The sequence below is a fragment of the Symsagittifera roscoffensis genome, chromosome 2 (assembly GCF_963678635.1).
Source record: "Symsagittifera roscoffensis chromosome 2, txSymRosc1.1, whole genome shotgun sequence".
Taxonomy (NCBI): domain Eukaryota; kingdom Metazoa; phylum Xenacoelomorpha; order Acoela; family Convolutidae; genus Symsagittifera; species Symsagittifera roscoffensis.
The window spans coordinates 63,537,108-63,564,750 of record NC_087063.1 but is presented as its reverse complement, the minus strand read 5'-3'; the positions used below and the strand labels follow the sequence as shown (position 1 = coordinate 63,564,750).

At 38.6% G+C, this 27,643-nt stretch overlaps 1 protein-coding gene across 1 annotated transcript; it reads left to right on the top strand.

Moving 5' to 3' along the window:
• Nucleotides 1–26,961, top strand: LOC134839695 (outer dynein arm-docking complex subunit 2-like). The gene is made up of 15 exons (XM_063855317.1): nucleotides 1–303; nucleotides 533–690; nucleotides 757–952; nucleotides 10,297–10,540; nucleotides 12,439–12,555; nucleotides 13,444–13,556; nucleotides 13,842–14,090; nucleotides 14,472–14,643; nucleotides 15,381–15,527; nucleotides 15,836–16,045; nucleotides 16,170–16,514; nucleotides 16,821–17,218; nucleotides 17,467–17,770; nucleotides 26,147–26,368; nucleotides 26,728–26,961. Exons 1-15 carry the CDS (start codon nucleotides 86–88, stop codon nucleotides 26,839–26,841), a joined length of 3,207 nt encoding a protein of 1,068 aa, XP_063711387.1. The 5' UTR covers nucleotides 1–85; the 3' UTR covers nucleotides 26,842–26,961.
• The last annotated feature ends 682 nt before the right edge of the window (nucleotides 26,962–27,643 follow it).

Sequence of the window (27,643 nt, the reverse complement as noted above, 5' to 3'; positions counted from 1 at the left end):
TTAAAATTTTCTCTCTCTCTCTCTCTCACGATTCAAATAAAATTATTATCAATTTTAGAGGAACGTTTGTAAACCAACAGATATAATGGGCCAATCGCTTACAAGAGCCGCTGAATGGACTTCAGCTACAGCAGGTGGCCGAGGAAAACTAGCCATGTCACCCATAAATGAAAAACTTTTGAAAGAAATAGTGGAATTTACGGAAGCTATTCCCAACAGACATTCTGACTGCGCGAACTTGGAATTTCAAAAACCATTGGTTTACACCAGCCATCTGAATGCAGGTGATTTCGGGGGTTCTGGGTAAGTGATTGAAATTAGTATTATGCTTTTTGTAGTTCATGCTTTTCGTAATAAGTAGTGTATAATAGCTATGTATAGCTATGTATAGCTATGTATAATTATGTGTGCAGAGAAAATATGAAAAATAAAAGTAAAATAATGTGACTAACACTTGCTTCTTGAAAGTGATTTCAATTTGCTATTAAAGTTTTGTTTTTTGAATGATTTTGTTAACATCAATTTGTTTTAGTGGAACCTTTGAGTCTTCGGAGAAAACGAAAGATGGAAACTCTTCACTGTTGTCAGTTTCTGGGAACAAAATTACCATTCTCTCAATGCCAATGCTTATGAAAGTATTGCAAACCGCTGCGGAAAGTAAAACGAAGGAAGCGCGTTTTATTCTTGAAGGTTAATAATTTAAGTACTTCAAATTGTGGAATACGCCGAATTTAAAACATTTGATTCTTTCTGCAGAAAATCAAGATCCAGTGGCCAACATTCTTGGTGCAACCTATGCTACAACAGGGGGAGACGATGGGACTCTTGCTAGATTGATTGATCAAAGTAAATCGGACCAGGATGATAATCAAAGATCTATTCTCAAGTTATATATAGCTTTCAACAATTTGGACATGGAGTTGATGAAAGTTTTCGTGCAACAATTTTCAGAGTGAGTAATTGTTTGCATTTCTAGCGGCTAATAGTATTTAGTCAATTAAGACCTTAAAATGAAAAATAGTGTTGTTCATTTTCTTTTTTACTAGGATGGAAAATGCTGTAATAAGACAAATGTATCATACAGCCGTACACTTAGCCCTTCATCGACATAAAAAAGAGACTCGCAGAATTTAGATTTCGGTTCAGTTTGAATAAACTTAATAAACGTATTTCATCAAAAAATCAAAATTACAATCATTACCGTATGCAGTTGTTCAAGCTCAATGCAAATCGGACTCAAAAAACGAGAGCGCAAGAATTGAAACTTTTCAAAGCGCGAAAATTGTCAAAGCAAAAACAAGAAAGTGACTTCTGGACAAGGGGTACATTCTCAGCAAATGCAGTAGAAAAAAAGATTGGGTTCAATCTTGACGAAATAGAACATCCGAAGAAAATAATAGCTGAAGTGTACTTTAACTATTTTGGAAATAAGTATAATCTTGAAGGCATTTGCTCATGGAGACTGACATGTTTATGATAAGAGTGCAGAGCTCGACATAAACTCAGGATTTTTTTTTGTAAGGCTGTAACTCGGAAACAACAACTCCCTTGGGTACTTCCCTAAACTTTATTATTATTATTATTATTATTATTATTATTATTGTTACTATTTTTTTATGATGATTATTATTATTATGATTATTATTGAAATTATTATTGTTATTATTATTTTGATTGTTAATAATGATCAAGAGCCAGATACGACCAAAGCCAGATACTACCATTTGAAGAGAGAGGAAATAAGCTGCTAAAACTGGAAAGGAAAACTGAAAATCTGGTGATCAGGAGGCGAAGGCCTTATCGACCACGAGCCATCTAACCGAACATAAACTAGCCTAAGAACATAAAATTTTTACTCAAGCAAGCTTAGTGGCTCTTTCCCCATTTTAGACCCTGTAAAATCGCCCTCTTTGTTCTTTGGCTAGGGGGCTATAATGAGAAAAACTGATCAAAAAAGCTCGCTTAAGTAATTAGTTCATGTTCCTACCCGCGACGTGTCATATTATGAAGCTCACTTTTTTCTGAGAGCAACTTTTTTTTATTCAAGGCTAAGGTTTCAAGCCGGTCTGGTGGCCGTATAATTCTGGACTTTAACTTGGAGGGCATCGAGCTCGTTCCATTTGGAGCCTTTTTGAAAAACGGTTTTCTTTTTTTCTCTCTCTCTCTCTCTCTCTCTCTCTCCGGTATTCTCCCTGTTAGGGTCCCCTATGTCGCTTTCTACAGCTCCTGGTCATATGTCTCGCTAGGTTGGTTGCGGAGATCATTTTAATGCACAGTGGACATTCCTTTGTTGCCGGGACGTACTTGGTAGGGCATTTCTTCTCGTGATTCTTCAGGTTTGTTTTCGTTGGGAATTTGGCGTGGCAATTGATGCACGTATGTTCCACGTTGTTCTCTCTGTGCATTCTTCTTATATGCACTGCCCGACCAGTTGTAGATTTGCAGACTTTCTCGCAGTGACTACCCACGAGATTGATGCTTTCCTTTCCTTGTGAGCGTTCTATCTTGCCTCCTCCCCATCCATTCTCATGGGATTCCTCCCGTCTTTCCAGATGTGTCATTCTGCTTTTTATAATCGTTTTCCATTGCTTTCTGTCTTTTGCCATCTCTTCGATATCTAATTGGTCAATTCCTGCCTCGCACGTCAATTTGATCCATTGTCTGGGAGTGCAACGGTACTTCGCTCTCGGTTTTGCAACTTTTTCTAACTTGCTCAACCAGCCAAAAGTTACGTGCTTCACTCTTCTGTCGTCGGGCATACGTATCATATGTCCTAGGCGTTCCATACTCCGTTTTTCGATTTTTATTCTGACTGATTTTTTTCTGAGTTCTTTCCTTACATTCCATCTGTTTTTGTGTTTTTGTTCCATTTGCTTCAGCGGTGGCTGGGTCTTGGAACTCCATACATAACGGTAACATTGGTCTACTTTCCTTTGGATTCTGTTTATTTCTGACACATTCCAGGTCCGTACTTGGCAGTTGTACAACATGGTGCTTTCCACGACTGCCTCAACTACACGCGCTTGCGTTCTTTTAGTTAACCTTGAGTTTTTGAGGCGTCTTTTGATCTTTGTGCAAGCTCCCATCCCGTGTTGTAATCGTACTCTTGTGTCTTCAGCTTCTCCCAGCCAAAAACCCAAGAATCTGGTTCCTGCCGCGCTGGTTTCACCCAGAGTTATGTTTTCCTCTTTAGATACGTTTGTTTTCTCTTCGAAGAGGCCCATTACTCTTTTGGTGGTGTTTCTTGCGACACCCATACTTTCCTTGTTACTCAAGATAGTAGTGTCAACAGCGAACAAGGCGTATTTGAGGTCTATATGCTTCGCCTCAGCATTTTGTTTGTCTCTCCTTTGTGTCATGCAGGTGTTTCCAGGTATGCAAGTAATTTTTATACCATTGTCTACCCTTTGTTTTTCTGCTGCTCTTATTAAGATCTGATCAAATATGTTAAAAAGCATTGGGGAAGAAGGACATCACTCCCTCAATCCTCTTTGAGGTGTCCATTCGGAGCTAACTTCCTTATTGTCTTTCACTTTGTAAGAAGCTACTTCGTGTAGGTCCTTTAATCGTCCTAGGAAATTATCTTCGAACCCAAAACTTTCCAGTATTTTCGACAAAAGTGGTCGATTGACTCTTGGATAGGCTTTTCTCAGATCTAATAGACACGCTCGGTCTCTATTCAGACTTTGTGATTCGCATATCCTTCAGTTATCTTCCGGTAGTCTGACCATTATTTGGGTGGTGTCGGCTGTAGATCTGTGTTGTCTAAAGCCATCTTGATTATCATTTAGGGCGTCAAATTCCTCGCTCCGATCCCGGAGTCGTGTTGTTAAAATTCTAGCGAGAATTCGGCTCACCGTGGATAACAGGCAAACACTGCGGAAATTATCGGAGTTGTCCTTCGCTCCTTTCTTGTGCAGTGGAATGAGTCCCACTTTGACTATATCATCCCAATATTCCGCTGATGTGTTGAACATGGTTTGTATCACTTTTAATATTCTCTTTTGGAATTCTATTATAGCTGACTTAAGGTAGATCATTCGGATGTCGTCCTCGCCAAGTGCTTTTTCCTTAACCTTCGCCCACTCTTTCATGATTTCTTCTTCTGAAGGCATTGTACTGCACTCCTTGGCCATTTGACGTCCCTCTGGTGTCGTTTGAGCGAACTCTCGTTTGAACCTCCTCGACTGGATCTTCTCTGTCAGTCCATTTTCTTCGCGTTTTTCTTGCACTTTCTGGAATAAGGTACTGCGTAACCTCTAAGTCCTAGCTGCTTGAGGATGCTGTACATCTCCCCGATGTCTTGCCTACGCATAGCTTCCTCGCATTTGACTAAGAGAGCTTCCCACCATTCTGTTTTTCACTCTCTGAGTCTCCGTTTATACTCTTTTCGTACTGTTTTAAGCTCTTCTCTGGCGTTGTGCATTTGCGCCTCGTTCCGTTTTTTGACTGCCCTTTGACTTCCGTTTTTGAACGCTCTTGCACGGTCTTCATGGCCTACCATCCATTGACTGGTTTTGCTTCTTGTATCTTCTAACCCACAAGCAGCCTTAGCTGCCCTTTTCATGGTTTCTGCTAATTCTGCCCAAGAGGGTTCGTTTGAAAGGGAGGCCTCGCTTATGTGTTCCTGATACTCATCTTGATGTTTCTTGATGCGTAGCTTCCGCCAGTCTATGTTCTCTTGTTTTGTACGGTTAAATCTTTGCTTATTTTCTCTGAAGCTCACTTTAATTCTCTTGGGCTGATGATCGGACCATCTGTCTTCCCGTACCACCTTCATATCTTTGATGATTAAATTTCTGTGTCTCTTAGCTAAGAAGTAATCCAGCTCGTACCAATTACCTGTTCTTGGATGACACCACGTACCTCTATTATTCTTTCTAAAATAGGTGTCCACGATGTACAGGTTATTGTTTTCCGCCCACTCGACGAAATCGTCCCCTGCTTCCGAGTTTGCTCGTAACCCGAACTTTCCCAGAGTCCTCTCTTTTCCCGTATTATCTTGCCTGCCTATTTGAGCATTGTGGTCTCCTCCGATGAGCAACATTTCGTCCTTTTTCCTACACGATATCGCTGTCTCTAGCTGTTTTCGGTATTCGTCGATTTCCATATCATTCGACGATACTGGCTGGTAGACTGCGATCAACTTGATGTTGTTCACTGTTACCATGGCTACTCGTTCGGCCAACCATTTTTGGCTCCCTTGCTTCTTCCACTCTTGGGCCCAATGGTTTCTTAAGATAATACCGGCTCTTTTCCCATGGATTAGAACTGAGTCCTCTTCGTACCACCATACCCCCTCCTCTTTTGAGGATATTTCCGACAGCAGGACAATATCCCATTTGTTCTCCTGTACTGCTGCTAGGATATGCTGAATTCGGCCTCGTCCATCCACCTGGATTTTGCACCTCTGCAGGTTCCACGTGATTACCTTAGAGTAACGGTTGGTTCTCCTTGAGAGTTTCTGGTTCACTTTTCTTCTCCACCGTTCTTTCTCTTTCTTCCTCACTTTCCCCGTTAGTTGCTCCTTCCCTTGTTTGCTCCGGTTTTCTAGCATACGCGTCCATTTGGAACCTCTTTTTTCACTGCGTCTTTCTCTCCTCGTCCGTGCTCGCATCTCCCGAAGCTTCTGTTCAGTCCACCTGTTGATGTCCACTGTCCTCGGCCCGGGATTTGGATGTATGTCCATCAGGCACCATTTTACAATCCTAGCTTGGTGTCGTTCGCCAACCTTGAACACCCGGCCGTTGAGGCGACTTTTGTAGCCTACAGGTTGTTTTAGGAGGTGTTCGGTTCGGCTATTGCCGGGCCGCTCCCTTCACAAAAAGGGTCCTTGAAACGATTTCCTTGCGTAGTCGTTTCCTCTTCTCCTTCTTGAGGTGATGTTGTTTTTGTGGTATTGCTTTTCACCGCTTTTTTCATCTTTGCAATTAGTCTCTTCTTCGTCTCTGTATCGATATTTGTTGTTTTGACTATCCTCTAAGTGCGGGAGGTACCTTTCGCGTAGTTTGTTTCATTTCTTTCTGATTTCGACACCCTCATAGAAAACTCACGGAGTCATAACATATTACAGACTTTTCCGCCGTGAGAAGAATTCAAAAAAAAAATTCAAAAACTTGTCAGTGTCAAGAAAAACAGGTCCGAATTTTTTCGTTTTTCAGACTAATTTAGTTAAAGGCTGACGGGATTAGAAGCTGCATCAAAGTTTGATAGTACAGAACCTACATAATAACAATTTTTAACCGATGATTAGAATAGCCAATAATTTACAATAAGAATAGCCGATGAGGCAGCTTGTCCTTTTACCTAGTGTGTGAAAGGTTAAAAGGCATCCCTGCCAAAGGTAGATTGTCTCCAGGACCCCTCCCAGATGATAATTTTGACATACGAACAGAGTCGATTCAAGGCCGATAAGGAAAAGGATTTGAAGAGTTAGCTGAAGGCAACGGGTGTTTTCTTGAAACATTTCACGAATCATTGGGCTTAACCACTGGCAAGAACGCAACATGTATGAGCATGATTGCATTTAGTTTTTGTGACAGAATGTGTGATTACCGTTTTGTGTGAAACTTTACTCGGAAAGTAGCCTACCGGAAGAGGGGTCGATCGGGAACTGCAACTCCCCTTTAATTCGGGTCATTTCTGTGCTACGTTTACAGAAAAAATCGCGACACTAAGAAGCAATAAATTGAAACAGCAAATAATAAACAAAACTCCGGTGACCGCAGCTAAATCGAACTATGGACGACAAGAAGCGAAAATAATAGGACAAAAGACACAAAATAATGCAATCAAACTAGTCAGCTCAGTGGTTCTGAACAGCATCAAATCAAAGGATTGGACAGCAAAAGCAATTTGCGCTAGGCAGTAACCAGTTGAACTTTTGTTCAGTCACGCCTCAACAAAGTTTCCAAATGATACCAACAATATCACTACCCAGCCATGTACTAAAATCAACATTTTCGCTAATGACGCGGTCTACAGTTAGCACAAATGCAGTTACCCTCGAACTGCTCGCAACCCCAACAGACCGCAGCAGGTCAGATACAATATGATACTCAAATTCCTACCACCAGGAAAGATTTTTTTCTTGAAAAGTTATGTGACATCCCGGCCAGATGCCATGCATTTCATATTAGCCATTTTGATATAATCAATTATATAACGCACCTTGAAGATGGAGCTATCTCTTCTTATATTTACTTTATTACGCGAACATTGACAACTAGTATCGTCAAATATAGAGAAGTTTATCCGTTCTGTAAAAGGACTGATCAGGATTCGAAGTGAAGAAATTATTCCATCACGCCCCAATTTGTTTTGATTGTTAAAATAGAATCTATAGGAAAAGGTTTGGCTGAGGCTTCTGTCTGTCTAAGATGTGCCAAATCGCTCGATTTAGAAGTAATTATCATAATTACTTGTTAGCGGTTAGCGCTATTTATTATACAATACCAGCTCCGAAACAGCCTACAGGAAGACAATTGATCAGATAGGCAAGACTCAGTATATGACATACTGACCGCGTTGAAGACTATATTTTTGAATTCATAACAAGTTGACGCCAACCGAAGACTTCGAAACTGAACAGTGAAATACCACCTGGTTCTCACAGCGAGGATCAGATATGCGTAGCAGAGCCACCACCAGTGAAAAACTGAGATTGACAGGGGACAAATAATACAACTGTTACTTGTAATTAACCCCAGTTCCACTATTTGCTTTCCAACCTGCAGAATTGAGGACCAAAGTTACGACCAAATTGCGACCTTCTACAACATCACTGCTTCTCGTTGCAGACAGATGGATTGTCAAGTGAGCTAGTGATCAAACAAAAGTTGGAAGTAGACGAAAGGTAGTCAATTCCAAAGCAACTACAAATCATCAATTGTATCGGAAACTCATCAACTGCAATTAGATGGCAAAAGCTTAATTTCCGGTTGAATATTTCGGAAGAACGGAAAAAAGACTTCTTGGAGTTCCAGCAGCTATTCTAAGGATACATTGGAGTAGCAGCCATACGAGGACCACAACAGCCTGTTTCTTGCAAATACACCCAAATCTAATAAGCACTCTCACAAACCTTTCCACAAATCAGGACAGTATTGAAAAGCATCTCAACGAATTGAGATCACCAATTGACGAGCAATTGGATCCGTTTTCAGATGAAAATTAAAATAATACAATCAAATTGGCCAGTTTAGTGGTTATTAACAAAATCATAAACCAGGATTTGAGCAGCAAAAACAATTTACGCTTGGCAATAAGCAGCTAATTTTTTCACCAGTCGCTCCTCGAGATTGTCCTCAGTGATAAACAACTTCACTACCGATCCATTTATCAAAATCAACTTTTTAAGCCGATGAATCGAAAACTATCTAAGAATCAGCTATATAAAAATTGTTCAGAATACGAAGTAAATTACTATTTCCAATCATGCTCTAACTTGTTCTGATGAAAGATATAGAATCCAGAGGAATATACTTGACAGAAAATCCCTTAGTTTAAGATATGCCAAACCAAAAGTTTTCAGACAAAAGTTTTCTTTTTCTAATACTTGATGTACACTAGCGTTAAATATAAAATCATAGTATCTAAAACAACCTAAAGAAAGACAATACATCAGACAAGAAGGGACTGTATAGGTTGTTTTTTTGTAGTAAACAAAATAACATGGTTTGGACTAAAAACGAAAATGAAAAAATTAATGTTTTTTTTTCTATCCTAATTGCTTCATTTTATTTCTGCCTTCAACCAATCTAGATGAAACACATCAGATTTTTTTTGCACTGCAATAGACTAGTTTGGTTGTTTTTGAAGTTTTATTTGAAGAGACTTTTTGTAAAAAGATATTTCTTTATTCTTAAAATTTTCTTTTTTTTTGCCTATTTAGAGTTTTTGCCGTTTTATCGCTTGTGCTCGCAAAGGAAGTACAGCTTCGCTCTAGGTAAATTGTGATACGAAATTTCTCAATTTTTAATTGATTGGCGGTTTTTCCTTTTGTAATTGGATAATATCTACAATCTGCCTTGAGTTGGTCCGAAATTCTTAAAATTCGTTCACGCTAAAATTTGATTTTTCTGCGGTTTGTCTTTTGATTTCTGTTCATTTTTTTTTCAGTTCATTTTCTTTGGCAAATTCCACTATCGAACAGCAAAAAACGTGATCGACTTCTAGTTTCGAAAGTGGATTTTAGTTTTCAGGTTTACCAGCACAATAAAAAGTTTACTTGTTAATCCAGTTTTCTCAAATGTGGTTGTTTTTATCAAAATAAGTAGCAATCATATTTTTGCTTAACAGTCAAAGAGGTTTAAGGCCATATATTTTTTCTTTGAATTTTGAAACTCACACAGCTAGTTTTGATTATTTTGGCCTTGACTGTTCCGCTGCCGATTATAAAAAAGGCATCTAGCTGATCAAGTTGATTAATGCAGCGAGCTTATTGTTCCGACCAATCTCAACAAGTGGGAAATAACTTTGACCTCTGGTGGGTTTTTCGCTAACCTCCGCGATTTCAGATACCCCAAAGCAAGCTCGAATTGTTTTTTGGGTTAAATTTGAGGGGAGAAGACATGGAAATTGTAGATATGTGCAATTCAGGACCTAAATTTTCATTTTTATTATTTAAATACTTTTCATTTATAGTTATTATACTTTTCGTGTCTTACTACTACCAGGGTAGACGTCAAGCGGGCAATTATTATGCCCTTGGTCTATCCTCTTCAGATATGTTATACAAAATGTCAGATAAATTCAATGATGACTATTAAAAATGTGTTTCTTCATTTTCTGTATTTTTGCATTTAATTGTCTGAAGAAATAAATTCTTCTTCTTCTTCTTCTTCTTTTAAACGCTCATATCTGCTGTTCCCAGGTCTCCCCCTGGTCTATTAAAGCCCTGTCAGTCATGATTCGAATTAATCTCAATTTTTACTATTCCGAGTCGTTTACCGTGGGACAGTAGATTAGAAAAATAGGGAGTGGCTGCTAAGCGAAATGAACTCAAGAAAACGGCAGAAAAATAAGAAAAGTAGAACAATTTTTGATCGATTTTTAGTGTTCGCAGCATTCTGTGCTATTTGCACAGCGACTAGCTACTCCTTTAGAGGTATAATTTTGTTTTTCAATGCATTAACATCACCCAGAGCTAGCATACTTGGCAAGTGGTTAATGCACTAAGAAAAAATTAGGTAAATATGTTTGCTGTATCGATCAAGCCTGTCTTGCAACCAGTAAATGAAAATATTGTTTTGTTACATGTTGAAGTACTCAACTCACGAAGCACTGTTGCTTTAGGGGCTATCGGTTGACTCCAGATGTAGTGACCAATGAGGTGGAGCTTCTACAACGATACACGAACCTTCGCAACGGAAAGCTGCTTGAAAAAATTATATACACTTCCAATATAGTTTTCAAGAATGGTTGCCGGGCTCCCACTCTGAGACAGCTGGAAGGGGAGATATGCTACCTCGAGATTATAACTCTGGAGCAGGATGAGATATGCGTCACAGCGAGCACTTCTGGCTTCTTTCAAAATCAAGTAATTCGAATTTATCAGAAACACTTTTAACCATAGCGGTTCGCGCTTGCTTTGATCAGTCTGTTTCAATGGCGTATTTCTATGCAAATTTAGGTGACACAGTGAGTTATAAGTTTGGAAACTCTGGTTGAAAAAAGCAATTGAGATTTTTCTAGCATGGCAAAGGTTAGAGGTTGGGTACATTTTCAGTTTGTTTTCCAATCCTTCGAGTGTATCCGCATTAGTAAATTACAGACATCGAGTAATTGAAAACGTAGATTTATGTAAATAGTTACTGTATAATAAATCAATACATGCAAATAATGCCAGTAAATATTACGGATTTTGAAGCTGGATAATAGTCTATTTTCATTAGTAAGGGCAATTTTTGTGAAACGCTCTGGTAACAGACTTAGCTAGCTCATCAAATTGCTACGAAACAATACAGATAAGGGTGGTGAGTTTCAGTGAAACAATGCAATTTGATGAAGCGTTTTCTTTCAATTAATATTTTTTATCTTGCATGTGGTAGTTCTTCTAAAAGGCATTTGAACTGTTTCAGTTCTTAGTTGATTCGCTTACGAGAAATTTGTTTACGATAGTTTTTGGTTTCTTTTATGATTCTTACGTCCTTAAACCATCCTTTTTTGATATCGATAAATTGTGATGGCCCTTTGATGTCTGTTGTTGTTCTTGTTGATAAGCCAAAAGTTCATAGGTTTTTACAATAACCAAAATTTTCGCATTTCACTCCAAATACATACCATGTTCGGGTCACGATATGACTTTTAAAGCTAGTTTGATTCCATTTTTTCAAACCATTGACATGTCTAAGATGAAATGCATTTGAAAGCCATAAAGTTGACGATATGTTACCTTTGTTTTTCGGATCAGTGGTTATACATTGCGATACATTGGTGATAGTTTTTTGCTGTCATTACTCGCTTCAAAATGTCTCACTTATTTGGTATCTACTTTCTGAATTTTAACTCAGTGTTATCAGTTTAATGCGATGTATGCGGGAAAGTAATTTTGCGGACTGTTAAGTTTAATTGCAGTTTTTCAATACTTAAGTTTTTGATCCAACCATTAAAAATGGGAGGAAGTTTGGATTCGGGCTTGTTTTTTTTTCCCACTCAAAATCAATTACCACAAAAAAATCATCGGAATGGGTCGAGTGATATATCATACTAAACATAATAAAGCCCTTTCAGCTGTGATTCGAGGGACTTGATAAAATTTCCAAAAATTTTTCCCTATGTCGGTAATTTTCATGCGAGTTTCAGTCTAATTTTCGAGCGAGTAAAGTGATCGAGTAACATTCGTATCTGATAATTTCAGGCTAATAAAACTTAATTTTTCAGAACAAAAACTATCAGCGCTCATATCGCGTCATTTCGAATGTAATAATAGGTTCTCGATAATAGATGCTTTAGTGTGAGGCTGATGCAAAAACTTCCGAGTTTCAAAGCTTTCTAGCTCATGTTTTTTTTCTTGCTCAATTTTGTTTTCTACCCAACGCGTGACTACTTTGGTTTTGTTGTCTTAATTTCAGCTAGATTCATTTCGCCTGAACGCTATGTCAATTGTGTTTAAAGACATATTTACTTTGAATTCAAATTCATTCGTCGAGACATGTATAAAAATCTTAGTGGAGGCAGTCTTTTTTCGATTTTATTTTTCAAATATTTTTGGTCTTGGAAGATTTCGTCTCATTTTATGTCTCCTAGCTTGTCATGCTATGTTTTTGAGGTATCGCAAGTGGCTCGAAGCTCTGCTTCGCCTTTGTGTTTTAAATTGTCTAAAACTTATTTCTGCTTTTATTACGTCTGCAAGCCTAGTTTCAATATCTGTACACTACCCTATAAAACTGCCGAACATTGGATACTGAGACAATTTAAGCCTACGAACTTCTTTAGGGCTATAACAAGGAGACGGCCGAACCCAATTACGAGAGGAAAGGGGAAATCTTTAAAGATCTGAAGAGTCTGTTGAAGGAAGTCAGTCCCATGTTCGCATCAAATCTTGCATCGAAGGTAATAGTCTAGAAGCTTAAGTAACTTCACGGAAAAACAATGAATTGTTCATTTTTAAAATATAACAAATTTATGTCAAGTGCACACAACTGATTGTGAAATGTGAGGAGAATCACAAGTGCACTAATAGCAAAAAAATATATATATTTTTTTAAAAAATGTTTCATAAAACAATGCGCCTGTTTTCGAAAGAGCCACCCGGACTCAAAACTCTCTTAAGCTTAAAATTCAGCTTGAATTTTCATCAAAAAGAATTCGTTCATGATACATATACACTTAGAAGGAACACTTATTTTGGCTTGCATCACTCTTAAAACTTAGTATATACTGACACCTCTAGAAAAAAAACCGATGTTCAGGCCGTATTACGACAGCTCGCAATAAACATTTTTGATGTAAGAAAAGACTCGCAACAAAAGACAGCTCGCTCTAAAAGACAACTCGCTTTTAAAGACAACTCGCCTTAGAAGACAATATGCGTCTTGCAAACTTGCCAACAGAGGGTAGGACTAAATTTAGAGCCGGTTATTGCCGCGAAGTGGCAATGCGCGCGTAGCGCGCCAACCTGCGACCTTCAACCAAAATTTCTTCCAATTTGTTTTTAAAAAACTTGCGGGTTGTCGCTTTCCTTAAGTTTTGCGAGTTGTCTTTTGTTGTGAGTTGTCGCGGTACCGTTCAGACCACCGACAATCTGTAGCGTAGAATAGTACCAAAATGTGTTGAACGGCTCACTTCATCTTTACATGCTTAAAGTAATGAAGATTGCGCAACTGTTTCAAACTCTCTTTTTATAGTGGTTACGGTGATAACCATTCCCTGCGGCACGGATTCAAATTTCTGTATGCCTTTCCTTTGTAATCTTATGTGACTCTGTGTGTGTGGATTCAGGAGTTTGCGAATGAGACTCGTGAGACGAAGAAGGGCGAGAGGAGGTACTCGAGCGAGTCAGAGGGAGAGATGAGGCCCAAGAGACAACAGGACAAACGAGCGGACACCGACAGGTATGTGTTTGTTCTTAGAACAAATGAACAATCTACCAACCCCCCCCCCCCCTTAATATAAGAGGGAAGTAGTGCTCTTGATCAACAGTTTTATTTTTCAACCAATCAGAATTGAGCGTTTTCCAGCGTGGGTATTTATTGTATTCATGTTTCTTTTCATAATGCAAAAGCTATTTCTATGCTAAATTTTTCTATGAATTTGTCATTCATTGTTAGAGGGGAGCTTGTTCACGTATTACAGGTTTTAAGTAGACAGAACACTCGCCATTTTGATTTTTTTCCCAGGGAGCAGGAGAAAAAACGAAAAGCGCAGCGTGAGAAAACCAAGAAACAACGGAAGGAAGTGTCACTTCCCTGGAAGACCCTTGGCAAGCTGAGCGATGACGAGGAGGAGGCGGGTGCCAAGGATGGTCGCAAGAGGGAGTTGAAGAGAAAGGATGAGTCATCGGAGAAGGATGGGAAGGATAAGAAGAAGAGCACGACTGACAAGAGGAAGATCACGATGGAGAGTCAGAGCGCCAGGCAGAAGTCCTTGTAAGCCGAACTCTTTTTGATCGTCTTTATTTATAGTGTTTTCGATCTTTGTAATGTTTCTTATGTCCAAGGTTCATCTGCAAAAAAAGGAGTGCATAGCGAAGTATTATTTCTGCTTTTACGAAATGAAGTTAATACGCTTTTTTTTCAAAAATTCCTTTGTATCCTTAATTTTTGGCCATAAATTTCGGTCAAATTGTATACAAAAAACTGAACATGTTTACAGTTTTTTATGCTTAGACTTGAAAACGGTTTTTTCAAATGATACTTTTGAATATAATCGCCCTAAATCCTAACGTGTTTAATCATTGTTTCTCCTAATCATTCATTTGGAGTAAACTGGTATGAACCAACTCCAATTTACTCTGTGTGTGCCTTCAGCACCGGTGGCAAACCGCGCAGCACTCCTATGACGAACAAGGACAGCGACTTCTCGGACAGTTCCTCGGAAAGCGAGGAGGAGGAGGAGGCACCCGACAGACGCCAGGACGGGGGGTCAGCCGACCTGCCTCCCGAGTACTGGCAGATACAGAAGCTCGTCAAGTACCTCAAGGTTAGAAAATAAAGTACTTGCTGAAATGTTAGTCAAAATTACAATAAGAGATTCCAAAATGAATACCACGTAAATTCGGGACTGAAAATGGGAAAAATGACCTTGATTCAGTAGTATACGGATGAAATTTTCGAGCCAAGTTTCAAGTCGCGTAATCCTACTTATTCCCTTGTAAAGTTTAGACCCATGAAAACGTAAACGTTTTTGATCTAGAATCCAATATCTTTTATATCCCCGGGTTGACAAAAAATGCTTATCAAACTATTTCATATTATGAAAAAAATGCTTATCATACTATTTCATAGACCAAAAAAAATACAATGAAAATAGCATGATAAGCGTTTTTTCCATACTATGAAATATTATGATAGGCATTTTTTACATGGTCTGGAATCAAATAATAAGCTTTAAATAATACAATTTTTAACAAAAAAAATTGGAAGAAGTTAGCAAAAATATCATTTTTTATACATGAAAATTGTGTGATAAGCATTTTTATAATCAAAAAATAAAAATCACTTTTTTATTGAGCAGAAAGATTCAAAAGATGGAAATAGAACTGAAGTATTTTTTTCAAATCGCTTAATACAGTTTTTCAATTTTGTATAAAAACTGTATAATAAGTATTTTTTTCCATAGTCGCCATATATGAAATTGTATGATAAGCATTTTTCTTTTATGGACGTCAACCCGGGTCTTCTTAAAAGTTTTACATTCTGGCTTTTTGTGTCGTCCAGGGTGGAAACCAAACTGCGACAATCATAGCCCTGTGTTGTCTGCGGGACTTCAACCTGGGCCAGGAGACATGCCAGTTGGCAATCCGGAATGTGGGAGGACTGGAGGTGCTGCTCAATCTACTGGACACTGAAGACGTTAAATGCAAAGTCAGTTGGATTATTGCAGACGTTCATTAATAGATTGCAGATTAGTTGCTCTTTCTCCCAGAAGTTGAAATCAAGCAGTCTCTTTTAGACGCTGGAAATTAAATTCGCTCTAATCTTGAAATTAAATCAATTTGCTTAAAATCAGCCAGAATTTCATTATAAATATCACTGTTTTATCATAAAACACAGTTGAAATTGAATAATTTTCAAAATAGTTACGCGGAAATCTTGAGCTCAATTTCTTTTGTTTGAATTTCTTGGTTAATTCGAAAGAGAGAATGAATTCTTACTTGCTTTTAACTTTACAGATCGGAGCTCTAAAGATCCTGAAGGAAATCTCTCGGAATGTGCAGATCCGCAAGTCTATCGCAGAGTTGGGTGGTCTGCAGACGATGGTCAACATCCTCAAGTCTCCCAACCAGGACCTCAAATGTCTGGCGGCAGAGACCATTGCCAACGTAGCCAAATTCAGGCGAGCTAGAAGAGTTGTCCGACAGTACGGCGGAATTAAGAAGCTTGTGAGTCACAGACTTTTCCTCTTTCGATGATGGGAATCTCTAATTCAAAACAAATTATTAAAGCCTTTTTAGTCAACCATTTTCAGGATGTTGGGATCGTTCATGACTTTTTGTTTTACCACAGGTGGCTTTGATGGATAACGCGCCCGTTGGCAAATCAGCCAGTGGTGGAGATTCCAAAGACATCGAAGTTGCCAGATGTGGCGCTCTGGCTCTGTGGTCTTGCAGCAAGAGTACCAAGAACAAGCGCGCGATGCGAAAGGCAGGTGCCATTCCTCTCTTGGCGAAGCTTCTAAAGTCTCAATATGAGAGCATGCTGGTTCCCGTCATCGGGACTCTGCAGGAGTGTGCTTCTGAGAGTAACTACAGACTGGCTATTAGGACGCAAGGGATGATCGAGGATCTGGTTGCTAATTTGAAGAGCGAGAACCTGGAACTGAGGATGCACTGCGCTAGTGCAATTTTTAAGGTCATATATTTTTTACTTGATTAAGTTTTTTCTTGGCTTGAAAATCATAAGTTGTTTTTGATATTCAGAGAGCTTTACCGTTTATATATTTTCTTCGAAAGTTGAAAAAGTTTTTTTTTGGTTCCGTGGTCCTTTTTCCACTTCTCAAACCTTTTGACCGTTTAAATTTTATCGCAAATGGCCGCTGAAAACATTCGAGCGCAATTTTTAATTTAAATTGTTATTGTGAGCCAAGAAAATATTTCGGAGTTCTTTCGAAACAACCTAAATGCACTTTATAATTGATTTCATATTTTGACATTTCAGTGTGCTGAGGATGAGGAAACTCGAAATCTTGTCCGAAAGTTCAACGGACTTCAGCCATTGGTTGACCTTCTTGACCAATCAGACGATAAGGAACTCCTAGCTGCAGCTACTGGCGCTATCTGGAAGTGCGCGATCAGCGATGAAAACGTAAAGATGTTCCAGAAAATGGGTGTTATTGAGCGTCTGGTTTCGCTCCTTGAAGACCAGCCCGAAGATGTCCTGATCAATGTTGTCGGTGCACTTAGCGAATGCGCTAAGTCGGAAGAGAATCGTAACACTATCAGGAACAAGAATGGAATTCCTCCGTTGATAAGTCAGTTGACGGGAACTAACCATGCCTTGTTGGTCAACACAACTAACGCAATCGGGGCTTGTGCCAGAGATAAAGAGAGCATGCCGTAAGTTTAATCATAGGCTTCAGTTTAAAACTTTTTGGGGAAAATTAGAAACAATATCTGATAACATGAAGAAAAAAATAGTTCTTTGCGAGTTTACGCACGAGTGATCATTTTCACTTTGTTCTTTACCCTAGCAATAAGCAAGGGTATTGTGAAAATTTTAAATTTTTATTTGAATGAACTAATTACAGGCTAAATTGTTTGTGCCAAAAAATAGTAACTTGTTTTTTTTTTTAATTTCCATACAGAATCATTGACAACTACGATGGTGTGCGTCTTCTCTGGTCCCTTTTGAAGAACAAGAACTGGGAGGTGGAAGCCAGTGCCGCCTGGGCCATCTGTCCCTGCATCATGAACCACCGCGAGGCAGGCGAGATGGTCCGCTCCTTCGTCGGGGGTCTGGAACTCATCGTCAACCTCTTGGAGTCTGACCACTTTGAAGTTTTGGCGGCTGTTTGCGCTGCTATTGCTCAGATTGCGAAAGATGAGGAAAATTTGGCTGTCATTACAGACCACAACGTTGTACCTATGTTATCCAGTTTAACCATCACCGTAAGCATCAACTTGAGTTTTCAAAAAAAAATAAATCATACCAATTGAGTCAAGCCAAATACAATGCATCGGTTTTCAATATTTATGCGTTATTAATTGGCGTGACAAAACTGCGTCTATGATTTCGTTTTTGAAGTTCACAACACCTTGTTATCATTCATTTCCAGAATATTTCAATTTTCAATAATTGTTTTCAAAGATATAGAGAAACTCCTGGTTGTTGTTCCGGCCATTGAAAATGGTAAGGATTTTTGTATTTGAGTGTTTTAGTTTTTTTTTCCACGCAAAATCACGTACCACAAATAATCATCGGAAAGTGTCGAATGATATATCATATTAAAGCTCTTTCAGTCGTGATTCGAACATTAAAAATTCAGTCGTGATTCGAACATTAAAAATTCAGTCGTGATTCGAACGACAGTGTCTAGAAAAACCCTTTTGAAATTTTTGAGTAAAATGATGCGTAACAGCATAAAAGTTAGTTTTTGGAGTTTGCGCCATTTTGGTAATCAAATTTTTTTTCAAAATTAAAAAAGTATCTGCGAAAAAGTTTGAAAAAAATTGTAAATGTTTTTGGTTTTTCTAACGACTTTTTTGTTTTTTAATCATTTTTTACACAAACTGTTTGCCAATTTGCCTATTTTAATATGACAATCGAATATGCCTAAGTTCTTGAAAAAAAACGTATTTTTGTATTTTTAAGACTAAGGTCGGAACATTCTGTGCTTCTTGCACAGTAACCGGCTATCCTTGTTTGAATCATTGTTTTATTTGACTTTTTGGGCTTTATTAAATCTCAAATTTAATACTATAGTACAGGGGTGGATTTAGGAGGAGAGCGGACGCCCCCCCCCCTCGGGGATTCGACCCCTGCCGAGCCAAAGGGTCCCTCCTTTGGTACTTTTTAAGAAATCCATGTTTGGCCGACCGACCCTAAAATTTTTCTAAAGGCGCCTTTGGTGCCAATATATACTAAATTTGCGGGAGAGCGCGCGCCAAAAAAACGCAATTTTTTAGTCAAAATTTTCCAAAAAAAAGCACAAAAACGGCTTTTTTGACCTATTTTTTTTTTAAATTTGTTCGCGGCGCAGAAAATTTGGTCAAAGCAGCGTCTTTCTAGTGCTTTAGGAGAGCTCGAAAAAATCAATTTGGTCGGCCTAAAAAAAGGTCGTCAAAATTTCCGAAGTTTTTTGAAAATCCGCCCCCCCCCCCCTCCGCTCAAGAAAATCCTAGGTCCGCCCCTCGCAGTGTTGGTCAATTTATGTCATTTTTAACGTTTGTAGCGTCATTAATGTTTAAAATGTCAAAAGTAAAAACCAAGCAAAAACTTTTATTATTGAAATTCAATCATTAGAGCACACATACAAAATGAAATTTTTGCAGTTTTTGCACTGTCCAAGTTGTTTCTATTTCCGTCTTTCAACCATTCCCATCGTCGAGAAAATTCTTTCGAGACCGGCTGAGGTGGAAACAAGTGCAAGTAATCTCAAGCACATATCGGAGCACACTTCTGGAACAGTACCGATTAACACTTGAGCCCGATAAAAGTTCCCGATTTCACAATTGGATGAACGGAAAGTTTGCTCAAGGTTGTTTTTTCCACCTCCAATAAGTTCATTTAATACGAATAACAGAATGGGTTTTCGTTTTCAACCCAGCCTGCTGTTTCTTTCCATTCAGATGATGATAGGTCCCTCTCAAAATACCGAGGATGGCATACGCAGTGAACAATGGTGGCACCAAAGTGTTAAAGTATCCTTTCTCTGCTAGCTCAATCCATTCTCTGGCTTCGCTCCCAAAAAAAACGAAACTCAGCTAATAGAGCTTTCCATGCTGCAACAGAGTCGGCAACTGTTACATGGTCGCCTTGGACTTTGTTCAGAGCTAAGCAAACAGGCTTCGATGACTTTAGTGCTTCTTCACTGTGCTGGTACACAACTAAATCATTCAATATTTTTTGAACTTCCTTTGCAGGTTGTTTGGAGAAATAGTCAGGGTCAGGGATGCGTAAAAATATATTGCGGTCACAACATATTGCAATATAATATACTACAATAATTGATTGTCAGCTTTCACACAATACAATAATTGAGTGTCCTGTCGACAATATAGTGTAACAATATGATCAAAGCGTACAAACACCGCAACTGCCAGTGATTGGCCGGAAGTGTTGCCGACGCAAATTGACTCATTTCAGCCATCACTTGGTTTCAGAGCACAGCCATGCCTAAAGCCTTTGACTGCACTCCCCATACGAGCAATTAAGTTGCGAATTTCTATTTCGCCGTCCTTGGGGGAGACCGATTTGAATGCAAATGTGGGAACAAGCGAATGCAGAAGTTATCTGCTGGGTCCAACAACCTTCTTTTTCACGTCTTTTCTCAAAGCATCGGGCAATTAATTGCAATTATTGCAATAATTGATTGGCAGGGTAGAACCAATACAATATATTGGGTAACGGGTACACAATAGTATTGCAATATATTATTACGCATCCCTGGTCAGTGTTAGATGAAACTATGGTACGAAGTAGTTGCCAGTTCTTAATAAACCGTTCCAGGGTTTTGACACTGCTACCCCATCTTGTTTCGCAAGCCAATGGCGGTTAAGTTGATCCCTCGGAAACCTTGAGCCATGCTTGGGGCAGATGGCCGTTTCTGAGAAGTTTGGCCACCGTCACAATTTTGGTGAGTGGAGTTTTCAGGTCTTTTGCCAACAATTCCAGGGAATGTGCTGAACAACCGTACTCGGTGATTGATGTCCCCTCCGCGGTGCTCCGTCTCAACTTCACCATATTACTAGCATTATCTGACACAACTCCAACAACTTCTGCCTTGTAGTTTTTCTTGGAACGTTGTATCCCATTATTTACCAAGGTTTCTAGGTAATTAATTGGCGTGACAAAACTGCGTCTATGATTTCGTTTTTGAAGTTCACAACACCTTGTTATCATTCATTTCCAGAATATTTCAATTTTCAATAATTGTTTTCAAAGATATAGAGAAACTCCTGGTTGTTGTTCCGGCCATTGAAAATGGTAAGGATTTTTGTATTTGAGTGTTTTAATTTTTTTTTCCATGCAAAATCACGTACCACAAATAATCATCGGAAAGTGTCGAATGATATATCATATTAAAGCTCTTTCAGTCGTGATTCGAACATTAAAAATTCAGTCGTGATTCGAACATTAAAAATTCAGTCGTGATTCGAACGACAGTGTCTAGAAAAACCCTTTTGAAATTTTTGAGTAAAATGATGCGTAACAGCATAAAAGTTAGTTTTTGGAGTTTGCGCCATTTTGGTAATCAAATTTTTTTTCAAAATTAAAAAAGTATCTGCGAAAAAGTTTGAAAAAAATTGTAAATGTTTTTGGTTTTTCTAACGACTTTTTTGTTTTTTAATCATTTTTTACACAAACTGTTTGCCAATTTGCCTATTTTAATATGACAATCCAATATGCCTAAGTTCTTGAAAAAAAACGTATTTTTGTATTTTTAAGACTAAGGTCGGAACATTCTGTGCTTCTTGCACAGTAACCGGCTATCCTTGTTTGAATCATTGTTTTATTTGACTTTTTGGGCTTTATTAAATCTCAAATTTAATACTATAGTACAGGGGTGGATTTAGGAGGAGAGCGGACGCCCCCCCCCCCCCCTCGGGGATTCGACCCCTGCCGAGCCAAAGGGTCCCTCCTTTGGTACTTTTTAAGAAATCCATGTTTGGCCGACCGACCCTAAAATTTTTCTAAAGGCGCCTTTGGTGCCAATATATACTAAATTTGCGGGAGAGCGCGCGCCAAAAAAACGCAATTTTTTAGTCAAAATTTTCCAAAAAAAAGCACAAAAACGGCTTTTTTGACCTATTTTTTTTTTAAAATTTGTTCGCGGCGCAGAAAATTTGGTCAAAGCAGCGTCTTTCTAGTGCTTTAGGAGAGCTCGAAAAAATCAATTTGGTCGGCCTAAAAAGAGGTCGTCAAAATTTCCGAAGTTTTTTGAAAATCCGCCCCCCCTCCCCTCAAGAAAATCCTAGGTCCGCCCCTCGCAGTGTTGGTCAATTTATGTCATTTTTAACGTTTGTAGCGTCATTAATGTTTAAAATGTCAAAAGTAAAAACCAAGCAAAAACTTTTATTATTGAAATTCAATCATTAGAGCACACATACAAAATGAAATTTTTGCAGTTTTTGCACTGTCCAAGTTGTTTCTTTTTCCGTCTTTCAACCATTCCCATCGTCGAGAAAATTCTTTGGAGACCGGCTGAGGTGGAAACAAGTGCAAGTAATCTCAAGCACATATCGGAGCACACTTCTGGAACAGTACCGATTAACACTTGAGCCCGATAAAAGTTCCCGATTTCACAATTGGATGAACGGAAAGTTTGCTCAAGGTTGTTTTTTCCACCTCCAATAAGTTCATTTAATACGAATAACAGAATGGGTTTTCGTTTTCAACCCAGCCTGCTGTTTCTTTCCATTCAGATGATGATAGGTCCCTCTCAAAATACCGAGGATGGCATACGCAGTGAACAATGGTGGCACCAAAGTGTTAAAGTATCCTTTCTCTGCTAGCTCAATCCATTCTCTGGCTTCGCTCCCAAAAAAAACGAAACTCAGCTAATAGAGCTTTCCATGCTGCAACAGAGTCGGCAACTGTTACATGGTCGCCTTGGACTTTGTTCAGAGCTAAGCAAACAGGCTTCGATGACTTTAGTGCTTCTTCACTGTGCTGGTACACAACTAAATCATTCAATATTTTTTGAACTTCCTTTGCAGGTTGTTTGGAGAAATAGTCAGGGTCAGGGATGCGTAAAAATATATTGCGGTCACAACATATTGCAATATAATATACTACAATAATTGATTGTCAGCTTTCACACAATACAATAATTGAGTGTCCTGTCGACAATATAGTGTAACAATATGATCAAAGCGTACAAACACCGCAACTGCCAGTGATTGGCCGGAAGTGTTGCCGACGCAAATTGACTCATTTCAGCCATCACTTGGTTTCAGAGCACAGCCATGCCTAAAGCCTTTGACTGCACTCCCCATACGAGCAATTAAGTTGCGAATTTCTATTTCGCCGTCCTTGGGGGAGACCGATTTGAATGAAAATGTGGGAACAAGCGAATGCAGAAGTTATCTGCTGGGTCCAACAACCTTCTTTTTCACGTCTTTTCTCAAAGCATCGGGCAATTAATTGCAATTATTGCAATAATTGATTGGCAGGGTAGAACCAATACAATATATTGGGTAACGGGTACACAATAGTATTGCAATATATTATTACGCATCCCTGGTCAGTGTTAGATGAAACTATGGTACGAAGTAGTTGCCAGTTCTTAATAAACCGTTCCAGGGTTTTGACACTGCTACCCCATCTTGTTTCGCAAGCCAATGGCGGTTAAGTTGATCCCTCGGAAACCTTGAGCCATGCTTGGGGCAGATGGCCGTTTCTGAGAAGTTTGGCCACCGTCACAATTTTGGTGAGTGGAGTTTTCAGGTCTTTTGCCAACAATTCCAGGGAATGTGCTGAACAACCGTACTCGGTGATTGATGTCCCCTCCGCGGTGCTCCGTCTCAACTTCACCATATTACTAGCATTATCTGACACAACTCCAACAACTTCTGCCTTGTAGTTTTTCTTGGAACGTTGTATCCCATTATTTACCAAGGTTTCTAGGTAATCAGAAGTATGGGCATACCCTGACCTATCGATAGAGTCGAGAATATATATCTTGTGACGATGTTGAATCGACATCACAACGATAGGATCATTGGAGACGTTAGACCACCCGTCGATAGCATGTGTAACAAGGAATCTGTTCAGTTGTACCTTCGCCTCTTCCTGCAGGTCGCAATATACTTCGTCCGAAGCTTCGTTTCCGATAACTTTTCTAGTCGGCAGTTTATATCCTGGGTGTAACATCTCAACAAAGTTTCTAAATTGTTTGTTTTTAACAGCGCGAAAGGGGATATTGCAGGCAAAAAAGGATTTCCCAAGAGCTTTGTCGAACTTTACTTTGTCATAGTGAGTCGTTCTGACCATGAAGTTGTTGATTGTTTGTTGTTTCGGAGTGCTCGGAGTATCAGTATCATTTTCAGGAGTTTGAGGATAGTTGTGTTTCTCGGAATGTTTCTTCATCCTAGAGGGAATTCCGGCAAAAACTGCTTCACAGTATCGGCATTTTGCTTCATGGTTATCAAGTTTCTCATACTCTGCCCAGACGGGGTCAGGTTTTCTTCCAGTAGGCGTAGACCATACACTATTTTGTCACTTAGGTCCTTTTTCCTCCCCCCACCTGCAAATTTTTTAGAGTTATTTTTCTATTAACATAATCGGATTGTGATCAAATTTAGCATACGGGTTGATTAGGCCATGACAAACATATTTAGTGTTCATACTCAACCTTGTAAAACCACTCGATTCCCCATGAAATCGATACTTATGTGAGAAGGGGGGGGAGAAGGAAAAAGAGCCGTCAATTGTTTCAAACAATACTGTTGTAACGTGTTTCTAGTAGCGAGAAATTTAACAATTAAGTGGTTAAGCAATGCGTTAACTTAGCAACATATAACTGCTAACTGTTCTTGCTAGCGAGCTTGGCTGACTTGTTTTGACGTCATTTATGACACGAGAAAATAACACGCTATTTCTGACAGACGTTTTAAACAGTGTTTAAAACGGGTCTAGGACAACAAGCCGACGGGACGTGAAGCCGAAGGGACTTCGAGCCGAAGGGACTTCAAGCCGAAATTTAAACATTAGAAGCACCTAAAAACACTAATTTTTTATCAATAAAAAGGTTATTTTTCAAAAATTAGGCAAGTTTAGTTCACCATAAGCGTTCTTAATAACAATGCACCACTTAAGAGGGGCATAAGATTTTTAGATCAGCCGGATTTTGAAATGCATAAATTATATACACATGAAAAAGCCCATTAACTATGTTATAATTTTTAATTTTCCTAAACATCAATTAGAGGCGCAAAAATTATGAAAAAGCCAATAATAATTTGTTAAGCAAGCCGAAGAAATTGAGAAATTTTTTGAAACAGTTTTCAAACTACCCGCATCCAGTTTCAAGCGTTAATAATCGATTATATTACGATTTTAGTACCAGTCTCACTAAAATTGAAAAAGAATCGATTTTAATCAATTAATAATCGATTATAATCACTCTTTTCAAAATCAAATTATAATCAATTATGATCATTTTATTTTTCGATAAAATTATAATTGATTATAATCTATTATTTTTATTCAAATTTCTATTTCATTAATTTTGCACAAAAATCCATTATAATTGATTATAATAGATTATAATCCCTTTTGTTTGTCCATTTTTGTCTTCGAAGTTGCATCTAAATTGCTTATATTTTTTGCTTTTTGTGGACATTGGTTTCTATGAAAAATGAGAAAAATATTTTAAAAGTTTTCCAATTGATTCAAAATTATAAGTTTTTTTTTCATTTCTTCCCCATTAGGATTGTTTTGTGATGCATATTTTAAGCTTTTTTAAACACCAAAACATCAGCAAATTGATTCAGTCTCATGATTGATTCGGAAAATTTATTTTTCATTTACGGCGAGAACATTTCCCTTCATATGAAAGGATCTCTATGAAACTTTTGTTTCGTGGTAAAACTTTGTGTTCAGATGAACCAAAGTGTTCAAGAGATCTCTCTTTTAGAGATTTTCTTATTGACACAAAATTAATAAACCATAAGATATAATTCGAATATCGCAAAATTTTGGCAAAACGCGAGATTATAATCGATTATAATTGATTTTAAGGGTTTTTAGTAAGGACTGTAATCAATTATAATCGATTATAAGAGATTATAATCTCTTGGAAAATATCACGATTAAAATCAATTATAAATCCCTTAAGCACCTAACTTTCATAATTATACTCGATTATAATTGTCAAAAAATTATCATAATAATCCGTTATAATCGATTATTTACGCCTAAACTTGGATGCGGGTAATCATATTTCTCAAGTTTTTGACAAAATGTTCGGCTTGAAGTCCCTCATTATACATTTCGGCTTGAAGTCCCGTCAGCTTGATTTCCGGCACCCTTAAAACATGTTTAAAACGTTCTGTGTTGTTAAAGGACCAACACTGGCCCCTGGTATACTAGTCATGATCATGTGAGCGAACCCTGATTTTCAACAGTACATTTTCAGAAAGACGAATTTGATGGGTGGGTAACCATGACAATTGTTTGTCATGGTTACGCATCAAATTCGTCTTTCTGAAGGTAGAAAACGTAGTTCCGATTTTCCATATGATTAGCTTGGTTCGAAGTCAATTGTGGCAATTGGCACGTTTAAAGAATCTGCACTTCGAATATCTAATGAAACTGTTTAGAAAGACGACCTGCTCCGTCGCCACCTGGCCGAGGCCATCGCCAGGTGTTGCAAGTGGGGATCGAACAGACGCACTTTTGGTGAGAAGGACGCTGTGGCACCCCTCGTGCACTACCTGGGCTCTAAAGACGAGGAAGTGCACTGGGCCACCACCCTCGCCCTCAACCAACTCTCGCAGGACCCCGAGAACTGCATCACTATGCACAGAGAGGGTGTTGTGAAAGTGAGTAGTGATAAACGGGTGAAAACTTATTTTAAAGTGATGCTTGTATTTGACTACCCAACTTCACTTCAACAATTAAAGCCCATTTTTGAGTAGTCGTAATAACTTATCAACATAATATTAATCAAATTTGAAATATATGCCTGTCTACAAATTACTCTAATCTGCAAGGTGAAAGATGTTTTCCAAATTGGACAAAATAACTATGTATTTACTTCAATATCGCAAGCAGAAAAAAAACATTCTCTTGAGCACAAAAACTACACTTGAGCAGCCAAATTTGTTGTTTTTTCTAAAAAAAAACACATAATTTTCTAATCGGCAATTGAGTCTTCATTTATGACTGCTTTGGTTCTCAGGTTTTGATGGAGATGGTTGGATCCAAGAATTACGACCTCCAAGAAAACGCAGCCCAGTGTCTGGGAAACATCCGCCGTCTGGCCATGTGTAATGAAAAGGCCAAGTACAAATGAGATCCAAGCTAGCCACACATTAACACAGTCACCACAGGGAAACTCCATCTCATATCAACTTGCAAATCATTTCAAAGTTGAACGCTTAAATTGTATATAGTAAATTCAATTCTATAATCACCTTTTTTTTGAAATTATGGAGCTTCTTTTAAAATTTCAAGATCTTGAGATTTTTCACAAAGTTAAGAAACATGAACAGAAGAAAGGATGCAGCAGCCCAACTTTTTCATAGACTTAATGCCAGGGGCGGATCTAGGATTTTCTCGAGGGGGGGGGGGCGGATTTTCAAAAAATGTTCCAAAATTTTGACGACTTTTTTTTTTAGGTCGACCAAATTGATTTTTCGAGGTCTCCCAGAGCACTGTTTTGCCCCTATTTTGGCTAAATGTTCTGCGCCGCAGGCAAATTTTTTAAAAAACAGTCAAAAAAGCCGTTTTTGGGCACTTTTTGAAAAATTTCGCGTTTTTTTTTGGCGCGCGCTCCCCCTCAAAGTTAGTATATATTGGCGCCGAATGCGCCTTTAGAAAAATTTTAGGGTCGGTCGGCCAAAAACGGATTTCTGAAAAAGTATCAAAGGGGGGACCCTTTGGGTCGGCAGGGGGTCGAATCCCTGAGAGGGGGGCGTCCGCAACCCCCCCCCCCCCTAAATCCGCCCCTGCTTAATGCAGCAGTTTTTTAAGTTGATGAGCAAATGGAGTCTTAACGTATGGCTCCGTCTACGAATTGGGAAGGAGTGTTTTTTTTCTCAAAGAGTATCGCCAAATTAGGTATCTCGAAACAGTTTACGAAATCAAATTATCAT

What these genes read in the sequence shown, in the direction of transcription:
- LOC134839695 (XM_063855317.1), top strand. Translation starts at nt 86, where the DNA reads ATGGGCCAATCGCTTACAAGAGCCGCTGAATGGACTTCAGCTACAGCA. An exon ending in AGCGCCAGGCAGAAGTCCTT is followed by an intron (nt 14,091 to 14,471) that starts GTAAGCCGAACT and finishes GTGTGCCTTCAG; the next exon opens with CACCGGTGGCAAACCGCGCA. An exon ending in ACAGAGAGGGTGTTGTGAAA is followed by an intron (nt 26,369 to 26,727) that starts GTGAGTAGTGAT and finishes TTTGGTTCTCAG; the next exon opens with GTTTTGATGGAGATGGTTGG.